Source organism: Pimephales promelas, chromosome 3 (genome assembly GCF_988280905.1).
Source record: "Pimephales promelas chromosome 3, fPimPro1.hap1.1, whole genome shotgun sequence".
Taxonomy (NCBI): Eukaryota; Metazoa; Chordata; class Actinopteri; order Cypriniformes; family Leuciscidae; genus Pimephales; species Pimephales promelas.
In genome coordinates this window covers 49,506,577-49,529,170 of record NC_142771.1, presented here as the reverse complement: position 1 = coordinate 49,529,170, position 22,594 = coordinate 49,506,577, and the positions used below count along the sequence as shown (strand labels likewise).

Below are 22,594 nucleotides of genomic sequence, written 5' to 3'. Positions count from 1 at the left end.
TGCTCAAATAATTAGTCTTACTGTGATGTATTTGGGGCTTTTGCAGATTGGGTTAATCTCAGTTTTATATCGCCTGCTGATTTGGTGGTTCCTGGGTAAAGTTCGTTAGTGAGCTGTTTTCCATTTTCATCAACGACAGTGAGTTGAATTCCTTTTCCATCGAGCAGGTTACTTTTTGTGAGCACGTACACATCGAGAGCTTTGACAGGCTGATCAGTTTTGCACATATCTTCTGTATACTGCATTAGTTTTGTTTTGTCCTCATCTGACAGTTGTTCTACTTCCTTGTGGCTCGCAGATTTTTTGTTGTGTTTTTCCCTCTGGTCATCAAAGAAATGCTGAGTCTTATGTTTGCGCATGACCTTGTCTACCGCCTGTCCTGCAGCACTATTCAACTCACTCTTAAATGAGCTGGTCATTAAAGAAGTCATGTGTTCAGAACAGGAACTGATGAATTGCTCAGAAACTTTATGTGCGATAATCTGTAGAAGTTCTCCTTTAAGGCGTTGTACATCGTGTAAACCGTGTCGTCCATCTTGGTCATACTTTGTCATTTCTTTCTCAATCTCACTGATGCTCTTCAGTAATTCAGGAACAAAGTTTTTTTGTATTATATCATTTGTTGGTACGGCACCCAATATTTGACAGAGAGTTGATGAGTACTCAGCTACTTTCAGAGCCAGATTGGCCATTTCAAGCACACCTGACAGTTTTGCCTTATTCATGAGCTCTGTTGCTGCTTCACACACCTCAGAGAGTTTGCTGATTACGTCTTGTGCTTTGGTACAGTCCAGTATGTGGTGAGGAATTATCTCTTCACAGAACATATCAACTGATTTTTTTATTTGCTTCTCATAATTTTGGTCAATCTTGAAATTCTCTTTATTCAAGGCAGCTTTCGGAATTCCTGAGCTGATGAATTCGACAAGAGCCTGATCCAGTTCACTGCTCTGCTTCACCGATAAAGTAACAGCATTCTCAAAACTGCTTTGTAAAATCTTCTTAAAGACTTCCTGAAGTGCTGCATCGATTGCATAGTTCATGGCAGTGAGCACAGTCTTTTTCCCGATCTCCTGAACTGCATACTTAGTCGCAAATTTGAAGTTCTGTCTGAGCACTGTAGAAGATGTCATGTTTTTCATTCCAGACCTAAAAGATTCTTTACCAATGGACGATAAGCCAGATTTAACACTTCCTTTGAATGAAGTAAACACTGCATTTCCTGATTTAACGAATTCAGATGCAACAGAAGAGAAAGACTTTGTACCATTGAGTAGACCTTTTGTCACTTCATACACTGATGTAACTGCTTTCTTGAAAACACTAAACCCAGCTGTTAGCAAAGCAAGCCCGATGCTGATACTCTTAGATATTGCCCATGACGCCCAATCAAATGTGCCATTTATCATCCCCTCTATTCCATTGACCATGTCAGACACTCCTTCTGAAATCAGGCCCATTCCAAACTGACTGGCTGTTCCAAGTGTCAGAGCACAAACAAGAACCCCAGCGAGAACCTGTACCACCCCGAGAATGAAACATATCAAAGCATCGATGCAAAACTTGGGCTTCTGTTTCACCTCAAAAACAACACCGAGGCCATAGTCATATAGCGATCTCAGCTCATTAGTGACAATGAAGTTTTTTTCTTCAGCAAGCATGTAGACTGAACATTCTTCTGTGATGGCGTCATGGTTGTTTTCCTCCAGCTCTTTAAGTTTAGCTAATGCATTATCAATGTATGTCTTCCAAGACTTAAAGATGTCCATTCTGGCCTCCATTTGACTCTGAAAGTTGTTGTTGTCTGAACTCTGATCTTTGTTACCAGTGACTGATAAGTTACATGAGACCATTGTGTTTGAAACTTCTGAGACGTAGACATCAATGGATTCCTTTGTCCCTTCCAGCAGTTTCATGGCGTCTGCTTTATAGTTACCCTTACGGAGGTTGATGGTGATGTATGCCTGGTTATAGAGTGCCACAGCCTTGTAGTGTGGGTCAGAGTTAACAACTTTTTGCCAATAGGATTCAGCTCCAAATGCATTGTCGAATTTGTCACGGCAGTGTAGATTAGTTCTTACAATTGCTTGTTTAATGTGATCATAGAAATTATCACATTCTCCTCGCAGCAGCTTTCCACTTGTTTCCTTTATTGTCCTGATAAGGTCTGCTTCAAGCTGTCTGATGTCATCATGCCTATTGATGTGATCTTCGTGAAGGGTCAACCACAAGGCCCAAGATTCTTTCAAAGCGTTGATGGCTGGCTGATAATCAAACTTAGGCTGATGATGTTTAAAGCAATCAGGAATATCTTGGAGCTGCATTTGCATGGGGTCCAGTTTTTCTTGCTGTGTGTAATGCCCATCGAAGTCTTTTAGCAATGTGCAAAAAGTGGAGAACAGTTTTTCCTTTAGGTTTATTTCAACCAACTCATCACTTTCCATGTCCTGGATTCGTTTAATTTCATAATCCTCTCTTAGCTGGCGCATGATTTCCACAGACTGACCTTGGTAAGCTGGTGCTAGATGATCACAGTTCACAACCATCTGGACCATCCCAGGATTTCCTTTTCGAGACGTACGGCCAAATATTTGTTTCTCCACTCTTCGGTTGGGTGGAAAGTGAGTAAGAAGAACGAAAAGACCACCACACTTATTCACACTTTCATCAACCTTGATGTCTGTACCCCGTCCTCCGAGATTTGTAGCAATGATGATTCTGCCCGCACAGAATTTCTCTTTTTCAATGTTGTGCTTCTCGCTGATTGTGTACAGAGTAATCTGTTCTGCCTTAAATCTGCCACCATCTTTCATTTTCTCATGTAGCTCATCTGCTGTTTTTACATCTTCACAAATTACCAAGGCAACTTGCCCTCTGTCTGCTACTTTCCATAAAGTTTCACAAATTGTCTGGATCCATTGGTGATTCCCACCTTTCACCTGGACGACTGGAAGCTCCACCACCCTTTTATGGCGATGTGCAGGTACAATGTAGCTCTTTGCTTCATAATGTCTTGCCAGAAAGTCCTGATCTGCCTTACCTCCTAATGTACCAGAAACACCAAATATTCCACTCCCACTGAGATACCTTTGAAAATAATGGAAATTTGACTTATAATTTGTCACATTGGATATCGGTGAAATTGCAAGTTGGTGCTTGAACTCCAAGAATTGTTGCAGGCCATTACCCCACTTCTTGTTTTTCTCCAGAACACCACTTGCTTTGAAGTCCACTGGAATTATCGCATTAGACTTATCTCTGTCAGCAACTTCTCTTTCAGCAGCAAGTGAGGTGTCGATCATGTATTCCCGGCCCCGTGACATCTCGACAGCCCTTAGTGCATTCTCGACAAAAACTGGTAACTGATTCTCAACGTAGCTTTTCAAGAAAACAGGCATGACAATGAAGTTGTTGGATCCTTCCGCTGTTTGATGGTTATCTGAATACATGATATATGACTTTATTGTGCTTACAGTTGCATCAATGAGCGTTTTCTCCGACATGATTTCACATGCCAGTCCTCCTTCCAGCAGAAGTATTTCAACATTGAGGTCACCTTGTTTTTCCTGAGCTTCAAAACATTTTGCTTTCTTGTTCTCTAATGAATAGCACTTAAACACTGCACTGTTCTCCAAGACCTCCTCAAATATACTCAGTAGATCGTACTGTTGTGAAACTCCAAGTTTCTTCATGACTTCAGGTAATGCTTTTGACATTCCGTCCTCTTTCACATCATCTTGATACAGCATTTCAATATCCTTCTGGGTGTAGAATCCCAAATTCACTCCGGGTAGCAAGATCTCATTTGCTGAAAAGCTGTCTGTTTCCAGTCCCATAACGGCTGCTGTTACGGCTTTGTGAATGTACTGTATCCGCGTCGCCCATTTTATCTCCCCCGTTTCAAGCATTTCAATTGGTTTACAAGTAGATATCATGGTCCATATGTTGGAAAGCACTTGCTCCACGTGCCTAAATCCAGTAGATTCATGGGACAGGAACGTTACTTGAACTCCATTGTCCAAGGTCATGTAGTCCACTTCATCCACTATTACAAGCTCAAACTGTCTTGTACCGCGAGTAGTTCTCTTCTCAAATTCCTGTTTAAGTGTGTCTGCTGCAAAGACTCCCACTGTGCCATATACTATTTGTTGCCTGTAAGCATCTTCAAGACGTTTCTCTTGTTCCTCTGGTGAACAGTTACTTAAGTAAAGTGGAGGTACTACAGATGAGGTGACACCAAACATTTCAAAAAACTTTTTCCACTCTTCGTGATCTCGTCTGGCTAGAACTGGAGAGCTTGTTACAATGTCCACTTTTGTTCCACGGATGGCCAGCATTGTTGCAAACATGGCTAAGATACAGGACTTGCCCTCACCTGTGCCAATCTCTAGAAGACATCCTTTATCTTCTGTCAGCTGTGCCAGGAGGAGCAAAAGCAATGATGATAGTTGTGTACATCTTGGAAAATAGCCTTGAATCTTCGTGTTGTCTTTTGTGGTGATTGTTGAGCAGTCTTGCACTGCTATTGACATTCCAATTAATACGTCTTTCAGAATGCTAATATCTGGGTTTGTAAGATTAAGGGATGTTATCTTCTTTTTCAAATCGGCAATTTGTTCTTCAGTAAGGTCCACCAATTGATATTTTGGGAGTTCCGACTCAACGTATCTAAGCACATCCTTCAACAGCACCAAGACTTTCTCTGGACAGTTCGCTTTTCGAAGTTCCTTCACAATTGTATCAGCATCTTTTTCCTTGTCATTTTGTATTTGTTCTTCAAGAAACTTTAAAGGGTTTTCATTCGTAAGGGCAGAGAGAACGTGGATGCAGTCCAGGTGGTAGGTTTGTGCTGTGTGGAGAACTGAATCGAGTTGATCACATTTGATAGCTGGACTTTTGCAAACGAAGAGCATTATTTCTGTTGGGGTCCAGATTCTGTTGAACAAGATTTGACCCAAAATGCCCCTACTTTGTGGTGAAAGCTCTGAGATCATGTCAAGTACATTTAATAAAATGTGTTCTGCCAAAGTTGGATTTGTGGCATGAAGCTGCTCCACCAAACCCAAGAGAAAGTCATACTTCTTCTCCCAGCCAAGCGGCTGATCTTCATCGTGTTTAGCATCTTCAGTGCTACTGTGCAGAATTAACTGTAGAGATGCTTCAAGAACTGTGAGCTTCTCTGTAAGAGACAGCTCATTATATCCTATAGCATGATCAAATGTAAACTGAGACCATACTGAAAGGTTGTTTTCTCTACAATATTGAACTGCAATTTCATTCTGGAGCGTCTTAATCCTGTCCCAAATCTCATCCTGTTTCTCTTTATCTTCTGTGATCTGGTACTTTAACAAAATGTCTTTGAATTTTTCTTCAACATCAGTAACCTACATAAAAGTGCAAAAGAAAAATGGGTCTAAATCTATCACATGCTGTATATACAGTTATGTTGCACAATCCAAATTAGTCATACCTCGTCCCTCTCGATCGCAGCAGCGTCATCTTCTATTTGCTGATGGAGAACATGTGTGCGTTCATGATGTTGCTCGTGACCTCTGAAGCTCTGTTTTTCACGGAGCCGCTCAGTTGCTCGAGAAAGCTTGAGTCTGGATGATTCACTCTCTCTGTCCAGCTCCTGTTGAATCCTTTGCTCACGTTCCAAACGTTCCAGACGTCTTCTCTCCTCCTCTAGCTGTCTTTGTTTTTCATATTCTTCCATTTGTCCTGTTTAAAGATATAATAAAATACCACATAATTAGAAACTGCGGAGCCCCTAAAGGGACGTGGTGGTGGAAAATATTTGGATAAAAATAAAAGAAACTTTGTGTTCCCTGGCAAAAGTTGTGTGTTCCCTCGCAAAGTTATTTGAATTCCCACGCAAAATTGTTGTTCCCTCCCAAAACCTGTTGTGAGCTTGGACAGACACTTCCTGTTTAATGTCCCGCTGGCAGTGTTTCAAAGCTCCGTACGTTAATGGAGTGTTTCGTGTTTGAACTTGGACTCAAATGTAAAGAAATGCGGTCAGTTCTTCTCCCATTTGCATTAAGCTTTGAATCGTTTGAAACCCAGTCATATTTTTTAATGGTCGTGCATTATTCCCTCATTTTCCCCCAAAACGGGAGAAATACGGACTTCATTGTTGCAGTTCCTGCTAATAATGATGTAAAAATCATCATTTCGCATCATTCTAAGCAGGAAGTCCAATATCTTTGTAGAGGGGTTGAGACTACACACTCTCGTTCCTCATTTTTCCAGGTCTCACACTACAGACCTATTACAGATCAGTGGGTGGGACTTCACTTTCTGAAGCTAAAAACAATATCCTCCATCTTGTTTGGAAGCTAAGCTAGCAGGCGCTGTTGAGCCAGATGTGAAGTTACGACAATGGCGAAATCTAGCTACTCAATATGATATGGAAGAAGATGATTTTTTTTTAAATAACCCCTTTAAATAACCATTGCTTCTGGCAAGTTTTGTGGATAGAAATGGACATTTTGAAAAATATTATTGAAAATTTATTGAAAATTGTATCTTAATGTCCAAGGCCACACCCGATCTGTGAGAACTTAATTTTTCTGGGCTTTTCAAAGAAGATCTCTAAGGCTCTTTGGTAATGGGCTGCTCTACTTCCTGAACTTCAGCCAGCTCCTTTTTTCCTGTCTGCCATTATTGGGCAAAATTGATTAATTCAGGTGTGTCTGATTATTGTTCCCGTGACTACTGAAGTGAAGTGAAGCTGTGCATAAAGCCAATTGAATGCTATAGTGGGGGTATTTTATGCCTTTGCAAGAAGTCTTATGCTCATCTTGCCTGCATTTATTTAATCAAAAATACAGAGAAAAAGTAGCCTAATATTGTGAAATATTATTACATGATGTTATTTTTAACTTTTTATTAATCAAATAATCTTTTAAAAAAGAGCATCACATATCATCATTTTAGAATGATTTCTGAAGGATCATGTGACACTAGAGCCCCACAAAGTGACAAAGCCCCCCCCCCCACTCTGCACGTGCCTGCTAACCTTAGCTTCTCCACGGCCCCCATCCGCCTTTCTCTTCACCAACCAGTTTAGACTCATCTGAAAAATCAAATTTGATTTCACTATCGGGACTATGAGCAGTAGGTGATACTTTCTCGTCCTCATGGAAAGCGCAGTTCTTCCACAATCGCTTGTTCTCCCGTGGCGTCTGTCGTTGCTATGCAACCATGAACAGAGCTTGGAAAAGCTTGGAACAGCTTGGAAAAACGAGCACGCCCAGAGTCCGCCTATGGAGAGTCTTGGCACTTCCTATTAGCCCCGTTGTGTATCATCTTGGTTGCAGTTCCATTTCACGAGTTCACACTTACATACAATTAAAGAGAATAACGTATAATGCGAATTTGGCGTGCTGCCCGGGGGGAGGGCTCCGAGCTCGGAATTCGGCCCGAACCCAGAGTACTCCCCCCGTATGTATAGTGGTTTAGGACTAGAAGAGTGGAGAAGGGGTGGAGGAGGGATGCTGCTAAACTGTCAGAGAAATGAGGTAAGACTGCTGACATGCTTTCATCATGATTGCTGAGTGCTCTCAACCTGTGTTAATTGTCTGAACGTGCTTCTCCCTAACTTTGTTAATTAAACATCATTAGAATTCCACTGGGATGATCGCGTGCGAGTGCAGAATGAATGGGAGTCTATGGAGCTAGACAGCTGAATGCATCCCTTTCTCCTGCTTGTCGTTGAATCAACGTAGATTTTATTGTTGATTGCACAACTTCAATATAGATTATAGGCCAAAAGTCGAATGAACAAGTACTTGCAGTATGTCCATTCAATTTCTTACAGGCTAGGTCGTTGTTGGCCGGAATACGCTAGCATTCTGCTATTATGTGACGCAGCCAGTCCAGAAACCGGAAGTAACCAGACAGTGCCAATTCTTCCCTTATTAGACATTCTCTGGCGCGCCGCATCGCTTCTATTACGAGCGCGCTTGCCGCATTCGAAATAACGGATTTATAAACCAAGCAGACGCCTGCTCACAGAGATCAATTTATATTATAAATCTAGGTTTTAGGAAATTTGGGTTGTAGCTTGTTGTCTATGATGTTACGGTAATTGTAAATAAGTGTAATTTGTGTTTTAACAAAGTTTAGCTAATGTTGTAATAATATTGTTACATATAAAATTAAATGTCCCCAACTAAGCAAGCCAAAAGCCAATGGCGACAAAGGCAATTAAATCATAAAAAGAAAAATGTATTTTCTGAATAAAATAGATTTAATGATGATAATAATAATAATTGTTTGATACCGTACAGGCCTACTGTAATATTACCTGAGACCGTTATCACACCGTGAAAATCTCATGCCATTACAACCCAAGTGTGTGTGTGTGTGTACACATATGTAAGGTTTTTTATGTTTAGTTTCCAACCACTGAGCCATCATTGGAGGACTCTGCAGCCAATTCTGACGCCCGTTTCACACATACTCCGTTTGCAGTGCGTATGCGGTGAGTGTTGCGGTGCGTATCCGGTACAGGAGCCGCACGCGCTAAAGTGCTTTCACATATGCTGTGTTTGCAGTGCGTGAGCTGTACCACAAACACTCGCTATTTTAATTTCAAAATCAGAAGTTATGCAGCAATACCGTGACCAGTGACCAACAGTCCTGTTATCCCAGTCCTGTTTTCACGTCCTGTCCTGGCCGTTTTTTATAAAGTGATGTCCTGGTTTTCAAAAAAAAAAAAAAAATAAATAAATAATAATAATAAAATAAAAAAACGCTGGAAAAGATCAGCTTTACATCTAAATATAGGAGATGAGCAAACAAGGAGGATGAGGAAGAAAAACAGGATAAAGAGGAAGAAAACAGTTCGTTTCTGTACGTTTGTGAGAGGTATTTTGTTCAATTTGAAGGTATTTCTTTTAGTTAATTAATATTTATATATTTATTTTTCTAATTCAGAAGAGACATTATTTTTTAATCATTATTTCATTCATTATTTTTTAAACCAACCTGTCATAATAAAGCATGTTGAGTATCCTCTGAGAAACCTAGGCTATCTGAATTTGTGTCTTAATATAACAATTTTCTATCCACAGAGGGGGCATAGCCTATTTTAATTGTATTGAAATTAATAAGGCATCTTTGAGTAAACTTCGAGTATCATTTGTTTTCTTGGCCATGTGTCCTGATTTTTGGTAATCAAAATATGTTCCCCATATGCAGCAACTTTTATTAAAATAAAAGTTTTGCCATGGCTTTGCGATTCTCTTTTACAAACGTGAATGGACGCATGCTCGTTTAAACACGATTTAAACAACGAATGCATACAATTCCATGCATATATTAAGATGTCTTAAAGTAAAAATATGAAACAATTAAATACCTTTATGGAGAGATTACTACATTTTATTGAATTAAATGCATTTATGGTGAAACTACTACATTTCGAGGTCAATCTGAGTTCATTTTGACCACGAACCGAGCGCTGTCACTTTATTTCTGCGTTTGCAGCATAGCAGAAATAGACTCGGTACGGAAACGATCTCTGCACTGCTGTATACGCACCGCAACTGGAACGGATCGACGGACTGCATCCGCGTGCAGTGTGAAAGCTCTAACCTGTTAACATGGGTACGGAAAAAAATACGGACCGCATACGCACTGCAAACGGAGTATGTGTGAAACGGGCGTTAGTTGTTGTTTTTTTGTCTGCTACCTCCAGCTGGTACACATTCCTATAAATGTCCAAGATAAAGATATATTCACTCTTTCTGTCCAGCTCCTGTTGAATCCGTTCCTGACGTCTTCTCTCCTCCTCTTGTCGTCTCTGTCTTTCATCTTCTTCAATTTTTCCTATTGAAAGATATCATCAGACAACATGGGATTAGAAACAACGTGCAGATTAACTTTATCATTTTATGGGTTACTTAATTTGCACATGCAAAAGTTATACACAAAAGTTATAAAAGTTATATCACTCAGCTCTAAACACGTGCTGCAGTCACAGATGTACATTAGAGATGTAAGTAAGTAAGTAAGTAAACTTTATTTATATAGCACTTTTCACAGACAAGTAGGGTCACAAAGTGCTTCACAGTAAAAAAAAATAATAATAAAAGAAATAAAAACCACAACACACATAACATCAACACCATATAGCTAGTTAAAAGCTTGTCTAAAAAGATGTGTCTTAAGGTATTTACTAAAATTTTCCACCGAGTCCAAAGCTCTCAAGACTAATGGAAGAGAGTTCCAGAGCCTTGGAGCCAGCACACAGAACGCACGATCGCCTCTTGTTTTAAAACGTGGAACTAGGAACAATAAAAAGGTCTTGGCCTGAAGACCTCAAGGAGCGACCGGGAGAGTGAATGTGAAAAAGGTCCTGGATGTAAGAAGGGGCTTGATGGTGGAGAGCTCTGTAGGTAATGGTAAAAATTTTAAACTGCACTCTAAAATTAATTGGGAGCCAGTGAAGAGCCTTAAGCACAGGAGTGATGTGTGATCTCCTGTTTGTCTTTGACAACAGTCGTGCAGCGGCATTCTGCACAACTTGCAGTTTATCCATGGAGGATTTGTTTAAGCAAGTGTACAGTGCATTGCAATAGTCCAGACGAGAGGGAATAAAAGTATGAACAAGCATCTCCAGCTCTTCTTTAGAAACCACTGATCTAATCTTAGCGATGTTCCTGAGATGAAAAAAACAGGAACGAACCACAGATTTAACATGACTGCTAAAACTCATCGATTTATCAAAAATGACACCCAAGTTTCGTAGCACATCACCATCTGAGGATGATAAAGCCCCAATGGCCTGCCTAATCTTTGGAGTAATTTTATCAGGAGCCATAATCAACACCTCAGTTTTGTCTGAATTTAGCTGCAAAAAGTTATCAGACATCCATTTATTGATGGAGGCTAAACAATTGTGCAACAGTGACAGTTTATCCAGCCTATCAGGGCTAAAAGATAAATAAAGCTGAATATCGTCAGCATAGCAATGATAACATATCTCTCAAAACTAGCAATAATCTTTCCGAGAGGAAGCATATATAGACTAAACAGCAGGGGGCCGAGCACAGAACCTTGCATATATAGACTAAACAGCAGGGGGCCGAGCACAGAACCTTGGGGCACACCACAGGTTAAAGGTGCAGAGTCTGACATATAAGGCCCTATGGATACAGAGAAACTCCGGTCTGTAAGATAGGAGGAAAACCAATCCAGAGCAGATCCAGTAATGCCCACAGTTGTTCTTAGTCTATTGATCAGAGTGCAGTGATCTACAGTGTCAAACGCTGCACTTAGATCTAATAGAACCAGCACAGAGCATTTACCCCCATCAGCAGCCATCAGAATATCATTTGAGACCCTAAGGAGGGCAGTCTCAGTTGAATGTTTTTTACGAAACCCAGACTGAAATTTATCATGGATATTGTGTAAATTTAAAGCATTATTTAGCTGGTCCGCAACAACCTTTTCTAGAATTTTAGAAATAAATGGCAATTTAGAAATAGGCCTATAATTTTTGTATGAAGCTGCATCAAGTTTGCTCTTTTTCAAGAAAGGCTGAACAATGGCATGCTTAAAACAACTAGGAACCTGGCCCAGCTGAAGAGATAAGTTTAAAATTGAAACCAAACATGGGCCAAGATAATGTATGGATTTTAAAAGCAGAGATGTAGGTAGAATATCAACTGGGCTTTGAAAAGGTTTCATCATCCCCACTAATTTAAGGATGTCATTCAGGGAGATAGGGCAGAAAGAGTCCAATATTGAAGGTCTGTGCTGATTAATCTGGGGGTCTGCTGATGGAACAATGCCTGCCCTGACAGTTCTAATCTTGTCCACAAAATAACGCAGAAAGTGGTTGCAGTCAGGATTTGAAAACACAGAGACACTACAAGTAGCAGGAGACACAATGTTGTTAATAGTATCAAAGAGAGCTTTAGGATTTTTTTTATTGGCAGATATAAGATTGGTAAAGTAAGAGGCTCTAGCAACCTTAATCATTTTGTTTAAGTCCATTAAGAGCTCTTTAAGATGCAGGCGGTGGACTTGTAATTGAGTCACTTTCCATAAGCACTCCGTTCTCCGACAAACACACTTTAAGCTGAGATGTCTGTATTGTTTGTATTAACTGCACAATTGAGACTGTATTGGAAAGGCTTTATCTTTGTATCTCTACTACTTTTAATTGATTTTGATATTAACAAAGGTTGCACATGTCTCATTCTTTCTCTTGGACATTTGTAGGAATCACCCGCTGGAGATATAAGTACTTATTAACCTTCTGGGGTCTGAAAACACACTGGCACGTTCTGCTGGATTTTTTCCTCATGACAGCGAAAACAACTTAAAACACTCCGTCATGTTTGGCCATGCAGATAAGAGTGATACACCATTATAAACTGTTAAAGGGTTAGTTCACCCAAAAATGAAAATGAAGTCATTAATTACTCACCCCCATGCTGTACCAACCCCGTAAGACCTTCGTTCGTCTTCGGAACACAAATAAAGATATTTTTGATTAAATTTGAGAGGTGGATCACTACCACATTGGCTGCCTAAGGGAATGAAACTTGACGGCTCAGAAAGTCAATGAAGAAAATGTTTTAATATTTCATGTGACTACAGTGGCTCAACTATAAGCTTATCAAGCGAAAAGAATACTTTCTGTGCGAATAAACAAACAAAAATAACGACTTTATTCGACTATTCCTTTTCTTCCTTGTGGGCCTGAGACGAGAGTTCAAGAGATTTCCTCGACGCATGCGCGAGAACTGAACTGAAGTAGTTGAAGAAGATCGCAGTTCTCGCGCATGCGTCGTGGAAATCTTTTTCCACTCAGAATCGATTTCCACTCAGAAAAGCGTATAAAAATGACTTAAAGAAGAATTTAAAAATACTTGCCACACAGACATATGTACTGAAAAGCTTAAAGTGTCTAAATGTGTTTAAATGAAGTGTCATATTAAAAAAATCCATATTGGATAAAATATCCATATGTAATCCATATAAAACCAACAAGTTTTGAAGTATTAGTAATGACCACACTCACGTGCGCACAAGATTCACATGCTAATCGTCCACGTGAACCATGCAAACCTGTAAATCACCTCAAAATAAAGCATCAGCTTCATTCTACTTTTTACGTTTGGAAGACAAGCTGTGAGTTTACCTTGGATTTACCTCTATATTTGATATAATTTTAAAAGTTAGTGCAACTATTTTCCCCTTACTTTATTTTAACTTAAATAACTTATCAAAACATTGCACTGAACTTTTTTTTTTTACCTTTTTTTTTTTTTTTAGTTTTTTTTATATAACATTAACAAAGGCTTCCACAAATTCAAATTGTCCAGCCAACCTTAGGCTTAAATACACATATTTTAGCATAATATAAATAACATTCCAACAGTAGGCTAAGTACATCTAAGCCAATGTGGAACCTTGCCAAGGTGGAACCTTATCAAAATAATAATAATAACAATAATAGTAATTATAATCAATAATACAAAAAAAAACCCAAAAAAAACAACATTGCACTGAACTATCAACCTTGCAGTGAACTCATGCAATCATTTGCACACTATTCAATTTTTTTGCCAGACACCTGGTAGTGCTTCTGCTCAAACAACTGAGCCAAATTTGCCCTAATGGAGGTCACAGTTGAAACCCTGAGTACAGCTTCAAGATAGGCATCACTAAGCCTGGACCTGTACTTGCATTTATTGAAGTTGAGAAAAGCCATAGTTGAGAAAAGCGGAGTGATTAGCTCAACTCTGAGCAAACTCTCTGCTCCTCACCACGGGGCATAGATAGAAACACTAGATGTCGCCTTGGGGTTCTACACATGTGTCAAAACCGCCGCCATCTTGGGAGGTTGGAGTGCTCTCGGGCCATATGGAAATGATTGGCGGGCCGCCAATTGAATAGCCCTTCTCTAAAGATTGTGCAGTTCTCACCTCTCTCTGCTGCTAGGAGTGACAATAGAGCATCACAGTCCCGCCCACAGCCGGTGCCGGAAGTAAAAATTCAATACAATTTCTCCATTGACATTTGGGATATAAGCTATAAAAACGTAACCATGCATGGTAGACTTAAAACCAGCTACGGCTGTACTAAGTGATTGTATGTGCTCATATAAACGCCAAAAGTTCATGGGGCACTAACCTTGTTTTCCGATAAATCCCTTTTATTCGCGATGTATTGGATAAGTACTTCATTACCTACGATCCTGAACAATCCCACAATCCCACAGTGATGCATCTGATTGGTGGAAGTCGTGTCACTTGTCTGAAACCCCGCGAAGGCGCTTGAAGACTGAAGATCGCGTGATGACGTAGGGCTAAGTTCATTGGTCGCACCTCAGAGACGCCCCGCGCCATTGGATGTGCAGATGCCGCAGCTTAGCCTATGAGGAGCCAGATGCTCAATGTTTTAGCATGTGCAGCTGCTTCAGTAAATCGAGGAAAAGGAGTTTCCCTGCACATTCACTATATAAAATTCACTGGAGGAAAAAGTTCACGCGGCTGTCGCCAGATTTGGAAGTCACTCAAAAGTCTCTTTCACGGTGGCTTCAGTCGACTTCAGTGAGGCGCGGTGGTTTATGGGAGGAGGAGTTCCTTTGCTCGGAAATGAAAATATGTACACAGGCTTGTACCCTTGACTTTTTTTGGATTTTCTCTTAGTTTTTTCACTCGAAATGATATGTTGTATGCATATGAGTTCAGCCGTAGCTGATTATCCTCAGACATGCTCTAATACTCTTTAGATATGGATTTTACAAAATGTGTAATGGGAGAAATGAATGAGAAATTTACTTCTGGCACCAGCGCTCTCTCGGGCTGTGGGCGGGACTGTGATGCTCTATAGGGCTCATTTACATCTCATTTTGATAAGCCATACCCCCTGTAAAGCTCCCCCCTGTGCTTTACAGCTTTTTTTTCTTTCCTGAGCTAGCTAATAACAAAAGGTAAGTATGGGAAGGTCTAAACATGGACTAAACATAACGTGTACACATGTTCTTAGAATGAACACAAAACGACAAACTTTGATGTTTATGGAAACTCACCCCCAGGACCGTCGAATGGACTTCTGCCGCTCTAGTCGAAAAACAATTGTGCTGTCCATCTATATGCAACGTATACCAGCAACAACACACAAAGACCAATATGCCATACATATAATGCAAAACCACCAACAACACACAAAGAACAATAAGCCATCGGCCTACATATAACGCAAATAGTTTGCAACGCGCGTGTGGCCAAAATGTCAACAATATTAAAGTTTATGCAGGAGGCAAATGCCTGCTGGCATTTTTCTTTCAGCAGTTATGACAGGAATTTTCCAAATAATCACATTTCACCTCCTCAAATTACTGTTGCAAATCTCTTTACACCACTTTCTTATGCGAGTAAAACACACACAAATGAAATGTCCGCAAGCACATTATACAATCAGCAGGTTCAGCATCTTAAATAACGTCTAAAGAGCAAGTGGAGCTTAACTTGCATTTCAGCGTGCACGGCGGGCCTTCATCGCAGCAAAGGTCTTAACTGCATCCTCTATTTTGATTCTCTGTGCCAGTTCATGTTCTATGGAGATTGTTGCCAGTCCATTAAGTCTGTTCCCTGTTCACAAAACGTTCCCCATTCAAAGCAATTTGGACGTCACATATGAAACAGCCAGCCACCGCTGTCAGTGAGTCGCCGTATTCAAGCACTGATACCTCCGGTTCAGTTTCCCGAGCCCACGAAGTGTGGCGATCTTGAACCCGGAGGCCATTCTGCCCCTAGCTGTACATGTAAAAGCATGGGAAGCGATTCCAGGGATATCAGAATGCAAAGCGGCCATAGAACGGTACCTCCTTCCCTGAGCGAGTCAGGCTTTTACAGTCGGTTCTATGGCCCCTTTGCACAACCCTTTCGCTATTTCAGCGCGGCTTGTCGAAGAAGTACTTCAAAACATTTTCGGTGTTACTGCCACGGTTCAGCTCGTCTGCGACAATCTTAGCGGCGTCCATCTTCATTGAATTTTGATATCAGATAGAGCCGGCCAGAGCGCGTAATAAGTAGCCACGCTGTTTACTTGGAGGGCTAACGCCGGCTTATCCAGTATTGAAATACACGCAGACAATGACACGCCACTCCCCTACTGCATGCTAAATCTCTGAAAACAAGCCGATTTCAACATCAAAATGTAAGCTTTTAAATATACCAATACTGCTATCTCAAACAGATTCTGCAAAAAATTGAAATTCACCAATTTCTCATTTTGCTTGTACGTTTCCGTGATCGGTCACAAATACATGTCTGACCCTTGGAACAAACCAAAACAACTAGAAAAACGCATTCATGATGATTTATGGTGAATCTATTTCCGTTAGACCTTTTCCTACATTGACGCTGATGAGTGGCTCCCCTGTTTCAAGATGGCGGCTCTATTGACGCATTCGCTCCAATGAACTGCCATAGCCAGGGCGATATCTAGTGTTTATATCTATGACCACAGTGCTTCTCAGACGCTGCGAGCAAATCACTCCATCCAAGTAGCAGTGCTTCGTCTTCTGAGAGTATAGTTCCCAGTATGTATACGGTTTAAAGATACCTGTGTCTCATATTACCTTGTTATTTGTACACGCTGTGACTATTCAAATCATAAAATGTAAATAGGAAAATGTTGGCGTTATGTTGTCACTTATTGGGATTAGTATGCTAGCTGAAGCCATTTACTTACAGTCTTTGTGCTAAGCTAGGCTAGCAGTGGGTGCGTCAGATAGAGTTACAGGACGCACTGAGATGAAAAGTGTATGTATGGACTTATCTAACTCTGGGGGGTAAGGTGAATTAGCTAAAGTCCCAAAAAGTCAGTGTGTTCCTTTAAACTCATGCACTCTTTTTGCTGTAGAGAGACAAGCCACGTTCCCAGTGAATTGCTCTTCGATAACAAATACAATGAGTTTAAAGATCATTAAAGGGTTATTTCACCCAAAATTGAAAATTTTAAACACTACATCGTGACCCATCTGCATCATCCTCTCATTTCTCGCGCTTGCGTCGGGTTGCTTTCGTGAACTGGCCCACACAGTAGGAAATGAATAGTTGAATAGAGTCGTTATTATTGGTGTTTTTTTGCGCACAAAAAGCATTCTCGTCGTTTGATAAACTTAAGGTTGAGCCATTGTAGTCACTTGGACTATTTTAACGATGTCTTTAATGACTTTTTTGGGCCAGCAGATTCAGTTACCTAGAAGCCTATGTAGGAGTGATCCAGCTCTCAGATTTCATCAAAAATATCTTAATTCATGTTCTGAAGATGATCGAAGGTCTCACGGGGTTGGAACAACATGAGGGAGAGTAATTACTGACAGAATTTTCATTTTTGGGTGAACTATCCCTTTAATAACAGTGGGGAAAATAATGAATAATAATATATGGGGAATAATGATAAGGACTGCTTGGTATTTTTGATGACCTGCAGAGTTATTTGAGGCCCTTTTCCCTCATCCAACTGAAACAAAACTATAGGGAATTATATATTAATATTGTATAGGGCAACAGAATTATTTGATTTACTAGTGTAACGTTTGTGATTTTTATGTAGACTATTAATCAAGAAACTTTCAGAAACGGGTGTTTTATAGCATTTTATTTTCTGTTTAATTTTTATCAGACTTTCAAAATAGCACAAAAATAATGCTTAATTTATCATTTAAATATGAGAAATAACTGCATAATCCAAATATAGAGTAGTTTCATGCTTCTGCATAAATAAATGTCTAAACTTTTTAACATGCAATGAAATAAAAATTCATAAAATCTAGATGTTTAATCAAGAAGAATACTATTGATAAAAGTAAAATGAAATAAATAAAATAAATAAATGAGATTTGACCATTATATGCATTAAATATAAGTTACAGTTTGTGCCGAACAGCAGGGAAACTCTTGCTCAAATCAAAGTTTGTGCAAATTATTAGAAGTAAATTAACTGGTTATTAATCGTTTTCCAGCTTTTAAAATCAGCGGTTCATACAGGAACAAATAAAGCCTAACAAAACTATCCATCACTGAAAAAAATTAACCAAAAATCACACAACAGGCTTAGTCAAGCGTTTGGGTAGGAAAAAAAAAAAAAACAGCATTTTTTTTTTTTACAGTGTAACTACTGTAAAATGTGACAAGACATATATTGGCCAATCATTGTTTCTGTGAAAAAGACCAATAGAGAGTGGTGATGGGAAGTCCGGTTCTTTTCCGCGAACCGGTTCTTTCGGACAGTTCGTTTTAATTAACCGGTTCTAAAAACCGGTTCACCAGTTCTTTTACGTCATCACGTAATGACGTCAATTCTATCATCCCGGCGGATAAAAATACTTCAAATTAAAGGGCATTTGTAATCACAACTTCATTTAAATAATAGTATGCATTGTCATAATCATCTTGGATAAGTTTCTCACATTTACATTTTGAAAACGAACCCTGCTGCAGCCTAGGCGATGTGCTAACGCGGATGTTTTAAATATATAAAATGCATAAATGGTCTTCATCATTTTATTTGTTTTTAAATAAACTTACATTTCGCCGATTCGCCCTCTCATTTAAGTCCTGGGTTCACCCGTACTACTGCGTGCTCGTATATCAGCACAGGATCAGCCGGCCGAAAGAAAGTTCTGTTCAGAGACGGTGCTATCACGCATGCGCAGTATCTCCAGCTCATCGGTTCTCCGTATCGAACGTGTCCGAAAGAAACAGTTCTCGGTTCTGTACTAGTGATTCAAGAACTGCAACAACCAGTTCTCGACTCGAGAACCATAGCATAATAGGCCTGTGTGTGCTGAGCTGAAACCTGAATATACAGTCGACAAAACTAAAAAATCGATGCATGTCTGTCTCCATATAGCCTTCTGTAGCCTATACATTGTATATCATGTTTATAATGTGTTAAACATAACGAATTAAACTAATTCGTTATGTTAACACATTATAAACATTTACTAAGCAGTGCACCAAACCTTGGCAAGAGTTTACATCAATGATTTATATTGTTACTTAGAAATTTAATGAGCTAGCTGTTCCTGAAAATATTATTTAATAATAAATGTTTAGTAGTTTGACAGTTTTAGAATCCAATCATTATTTCCAATCGTTAAAATAATACAGTGATACAGTAATGTGATAAACATGTTTCCAAAATGTTTTATTTTGTTACACTTACTGATATGTTCAACTAAAGACATGGAAACGTACATTTCGTCCCTCAGAAAAAATAATGCACGCATGCTCAGCTCATCAACTCATCAGTTCTCAGTATGTCGAACGTGTCTGAAAGAAACAGTTCTCGGTTCTGTACTGGTTATCCGACCGCTGTACCTGTATGTTCGGTAGTACACGCATGCGCAGTATCAGCTGCTCGTGCTCATCACTTCTCTCAGCACCAACATGTCTCCGTTCAGTGAACTTTGAGTTACTGAATAAAATGTACTAATGGATATTGGTTTATTTCGATTCGGAGGGACTGTCAGGCATGTCTGAAAGTGAGTAACTTTAGTAACTTGTGGTTTAGCGCTGACGCAAGACGCGAACTGTTTCGAACGATTCAGTCCGATTTAGTGTACTGGTTCGACCGGTTCACTAAAAAGAACCGGTTCAAAAGAACGATTCGTTCACGAACCGGCCATCACTAATAGAGAGGTCTGAGATTAAAACTCACTTTAAAATGCTAAATGTGCTTTTCGTGTACTTTATCTTCGTCATCACTTCAACTGCTTTTACAAAAAAAAGTAGGCCATATGTCTTTATTTTGTATTTATTTATCTCACACCATGTTGCTATAATACGTATTTGCTTGTTCGTCGGGATCAGGAAAACGTGGATTCGAACTAGGGTCAGTCGCGTCAAAGAATGAAACAAGTGCAACCTGTTCTTACTGCCACTCCTGATAAACAGATTTTAGATAAATAGATTTTTTTGTTCTATTAGCGTAAATGGCCTTTGCCAGCAAGATGGGATGTTTGCACTTAGTTTATAAATAAAACTGAATGTGCATTTTTAATTATGGGCTCTCCAGTTGGTCTGTCTTGCATGACCGCTATCTTTTTCATGTTCTATAGAGGAGAAAAGGCTTAACGTAAAAAATGTTATTTGTCTCCTTAAATTATGGTGTCATTGTTTTGTTAGTGAATTGGGCATAAGACAAGAAGAGTGGGATAAAAATTGCTGGTTTGTGGTCGTTGTTGTTGTTGTTTTTTTCCACACTACAACATGCGTTTTAGATGAACGTATAGCGGAGCATATAATAAAACTCAGCGCTATACATTTACTGAGTTTTATTACATTTAATAATGAGAGCTCATTTATCCATGATTGAACTAGAATGTTAAACATGTAATAATACTGTTAATAACAGAATCATGAATATTTTATAGGCATAAGCGCAGAATAATACTTGAACAAATAGCATTGAATATGCTATGTCTCGCCCATGTGCCTCAGTACGTGACATAACTGCCCCATGATCATGAATTTCCTGTGCCAGACCATCCCACCTGACCACGCGTGACCCCTTTTTCTTTCAACATGCATTCTCAAAGGCCACATCTGTAGTTGAATGAACACACAGCCATGCTCCAAAATCTAGTGGAAAGTCTTTCCAGAAGAGTGGAGCTTTATAATAAACAGCAAAGGGGAAATCAATCTGGAATGGGACGCTCAACAAGCGCATATGGTCGGGGATGCACATACTTTTGGCTGTATGGTGTTGTGCAGAACTGATATACTTGCAGAAACTTACCATAGTTGGGACAGAAATGAGTGCCGCCCTCAGAGGTGCAGTGCATCTGAATCTGGGAACGGTCGTAGGTTTCCCTTAAGATGAAGGAGGTGTCGCCTTTATGGGTGTTAAACTCGTACCTAAAACTGTTCCACGTGTGATGGTCATATCTGATGTAGATGTAGCGATGGATTAATTTTTTCTCCTCATAGGTAGTTCTGCTGTGAGCACCAACACGTGTAAACTGGGGAGCAGAATTATGCATCAGTCTCCATCAGAAAAGCAGTCAGTAAAATTACATACAAAGAACAGCATTACAGAGTTGTGAGATATTATTTTGTGCTCTCAGTTATTATCTGGTTATTCAGAGGACATGCTAAATATGTCAAAAAATAACTATGAAACAGAATTTAGAACACATAATTCCATAAATAATCTGATGTAGTGAATGCAGAAGTTCTTACCCCTCTGTCCTGGGTGGCATAGTGCCAGGTATAAGGAGTATCATTGACGACTGAAACCTGAGCACCCATTATTCAGGATATTCTGTTACATTAAAACAGTAAACACTAGTCAGTATTTAACAGTTATGCAAGCTAAGATAACAACAACAATTGGAATTGCATTAATTATAGATTACATACATCAATAACATACATTTATTAAAGTAAAACACACACACACACACACACACACACACACACACAAAATACAGCCTGATTGCATTCCTGTGCAGAGAAGTGGATGTCTGTGAGAAAAGTGAAGAAGCGCATGCTCTTTATAGAGTGTGAGGACAGAAGGGGCTGGGCTTCTTTTTAATGTTTTTAAAGAGAAGTCTCTTCTGCTCACCAAGGATGCATTTGATTAGTTAAAATACAAAAAACAATAATATTGTCAAATATTATTTCAAAGTAAATCAGCTGTTTTATATGTGAAAATACAGTAAAGTGTAATTTATTTCTGTGATCAAAGCTGAATTTGATCCCCCCCCCCCCTTCCCTTTTTTTGAATAAAGTTCAAAAGAACAGTATCGTACAAAAGTTTGGGCTCAGTACGAAAAAAAAAAATTTTGGAAAGAAATGAATACTCTTGTTCATCAAGGATGCATTAAATTGATCAGAAGTTTGAATAAAGGCATTTTTTTTAGTGAACAAAAGATTCTGTTTCAAATAAATGCTGTCCTTTTGTGTTCTTCCTGGTGTCACGACTACCAGCCCCGCAATCCCCCTCAGTAACCACCAACGAACACTCTCACCCGAGTACTGACCGTCTCCCGAAAATCCCATCATGCCTCACTCATGCACTGATTCCGTTCACATCTGTGAGTAACGATCACACACACAGCTGTATATAAACCACACTCACAGCACACTCAGTGCGAAGTCTTGTTTCACTGTTGTGTTCATTTACAAGTGTGTATCTATTAAGTGATCCTGCCTGTGTTTATGACCCTCTGCCTGTTTCCTGGATCTCAATCGTCCGCTACCTGCCCCTGATCCCCTGCCTGGTTCCCTTTATGCCTTGCCTACCCTGCTACACTGATTCTGCTGGTAATTTAATCAATAAACTGTTGCAAATGGATCCGACTGAGTCTGATAAATTACAACACCTGGGAAGAAACAATTGTTTTCAACATTTATGTTAATAATAATAAATGTTTATTAAGCATCAAATCATCATATTATAATGATTTCTGAAGGATCATGTGACACTGAAGACTCAAGTAATGATGCTGAAAATTCAGCTTTGATCACAATAAGAAGTTAAATTTCATCTGTGATAAAATATATTCAAATAAAAAGAAAAATTTATTTTAAATTGTAATAATATTTCA

The 22,594-nt window shown here is 39.4% G+C and overlaps 1 protein-coding gene across 1 annotated transcript in view; it reads right to left on the bottom strand.

Moving 5' to 3' along the window:
* Window positions 1–21,406, bottom strand: part of LOC120476341 (uncharacterized) — a 35,010-nt gene extending 13,604 nt beyond the window's left edge. The window contains exons 1-5 of the mRNA XM_089128977.1: window positions 21,225–21,406; window positions 20,782–21,004; window positions 9,751–9,837; window positions 5,471–5,721; window positions 22–5,384 (exon numbers count right to left, since the gene is read on the bottom strand). Coding sequence (XP_088985103.1) covers window positions 22–5,384; window positions 5,471–5,721; window positions 9,751–9,837; window positions 20,782–21,004; window positions 21,225–21,293 — 5,993 coding nt within the window. The 5' untranslated portion in view covers window positions 21,294–21,406. The remainder of the gene's footprint in view (window positions 1–21; window positions 5,385–5,470; window positions 5,722–9,750; window positions 9,838–20,781; window positions 21,005–21,224) is intronic.
* Between the last annotated feature and the right edge of the window lie 1,188 nt (window positions 21,407–22,594).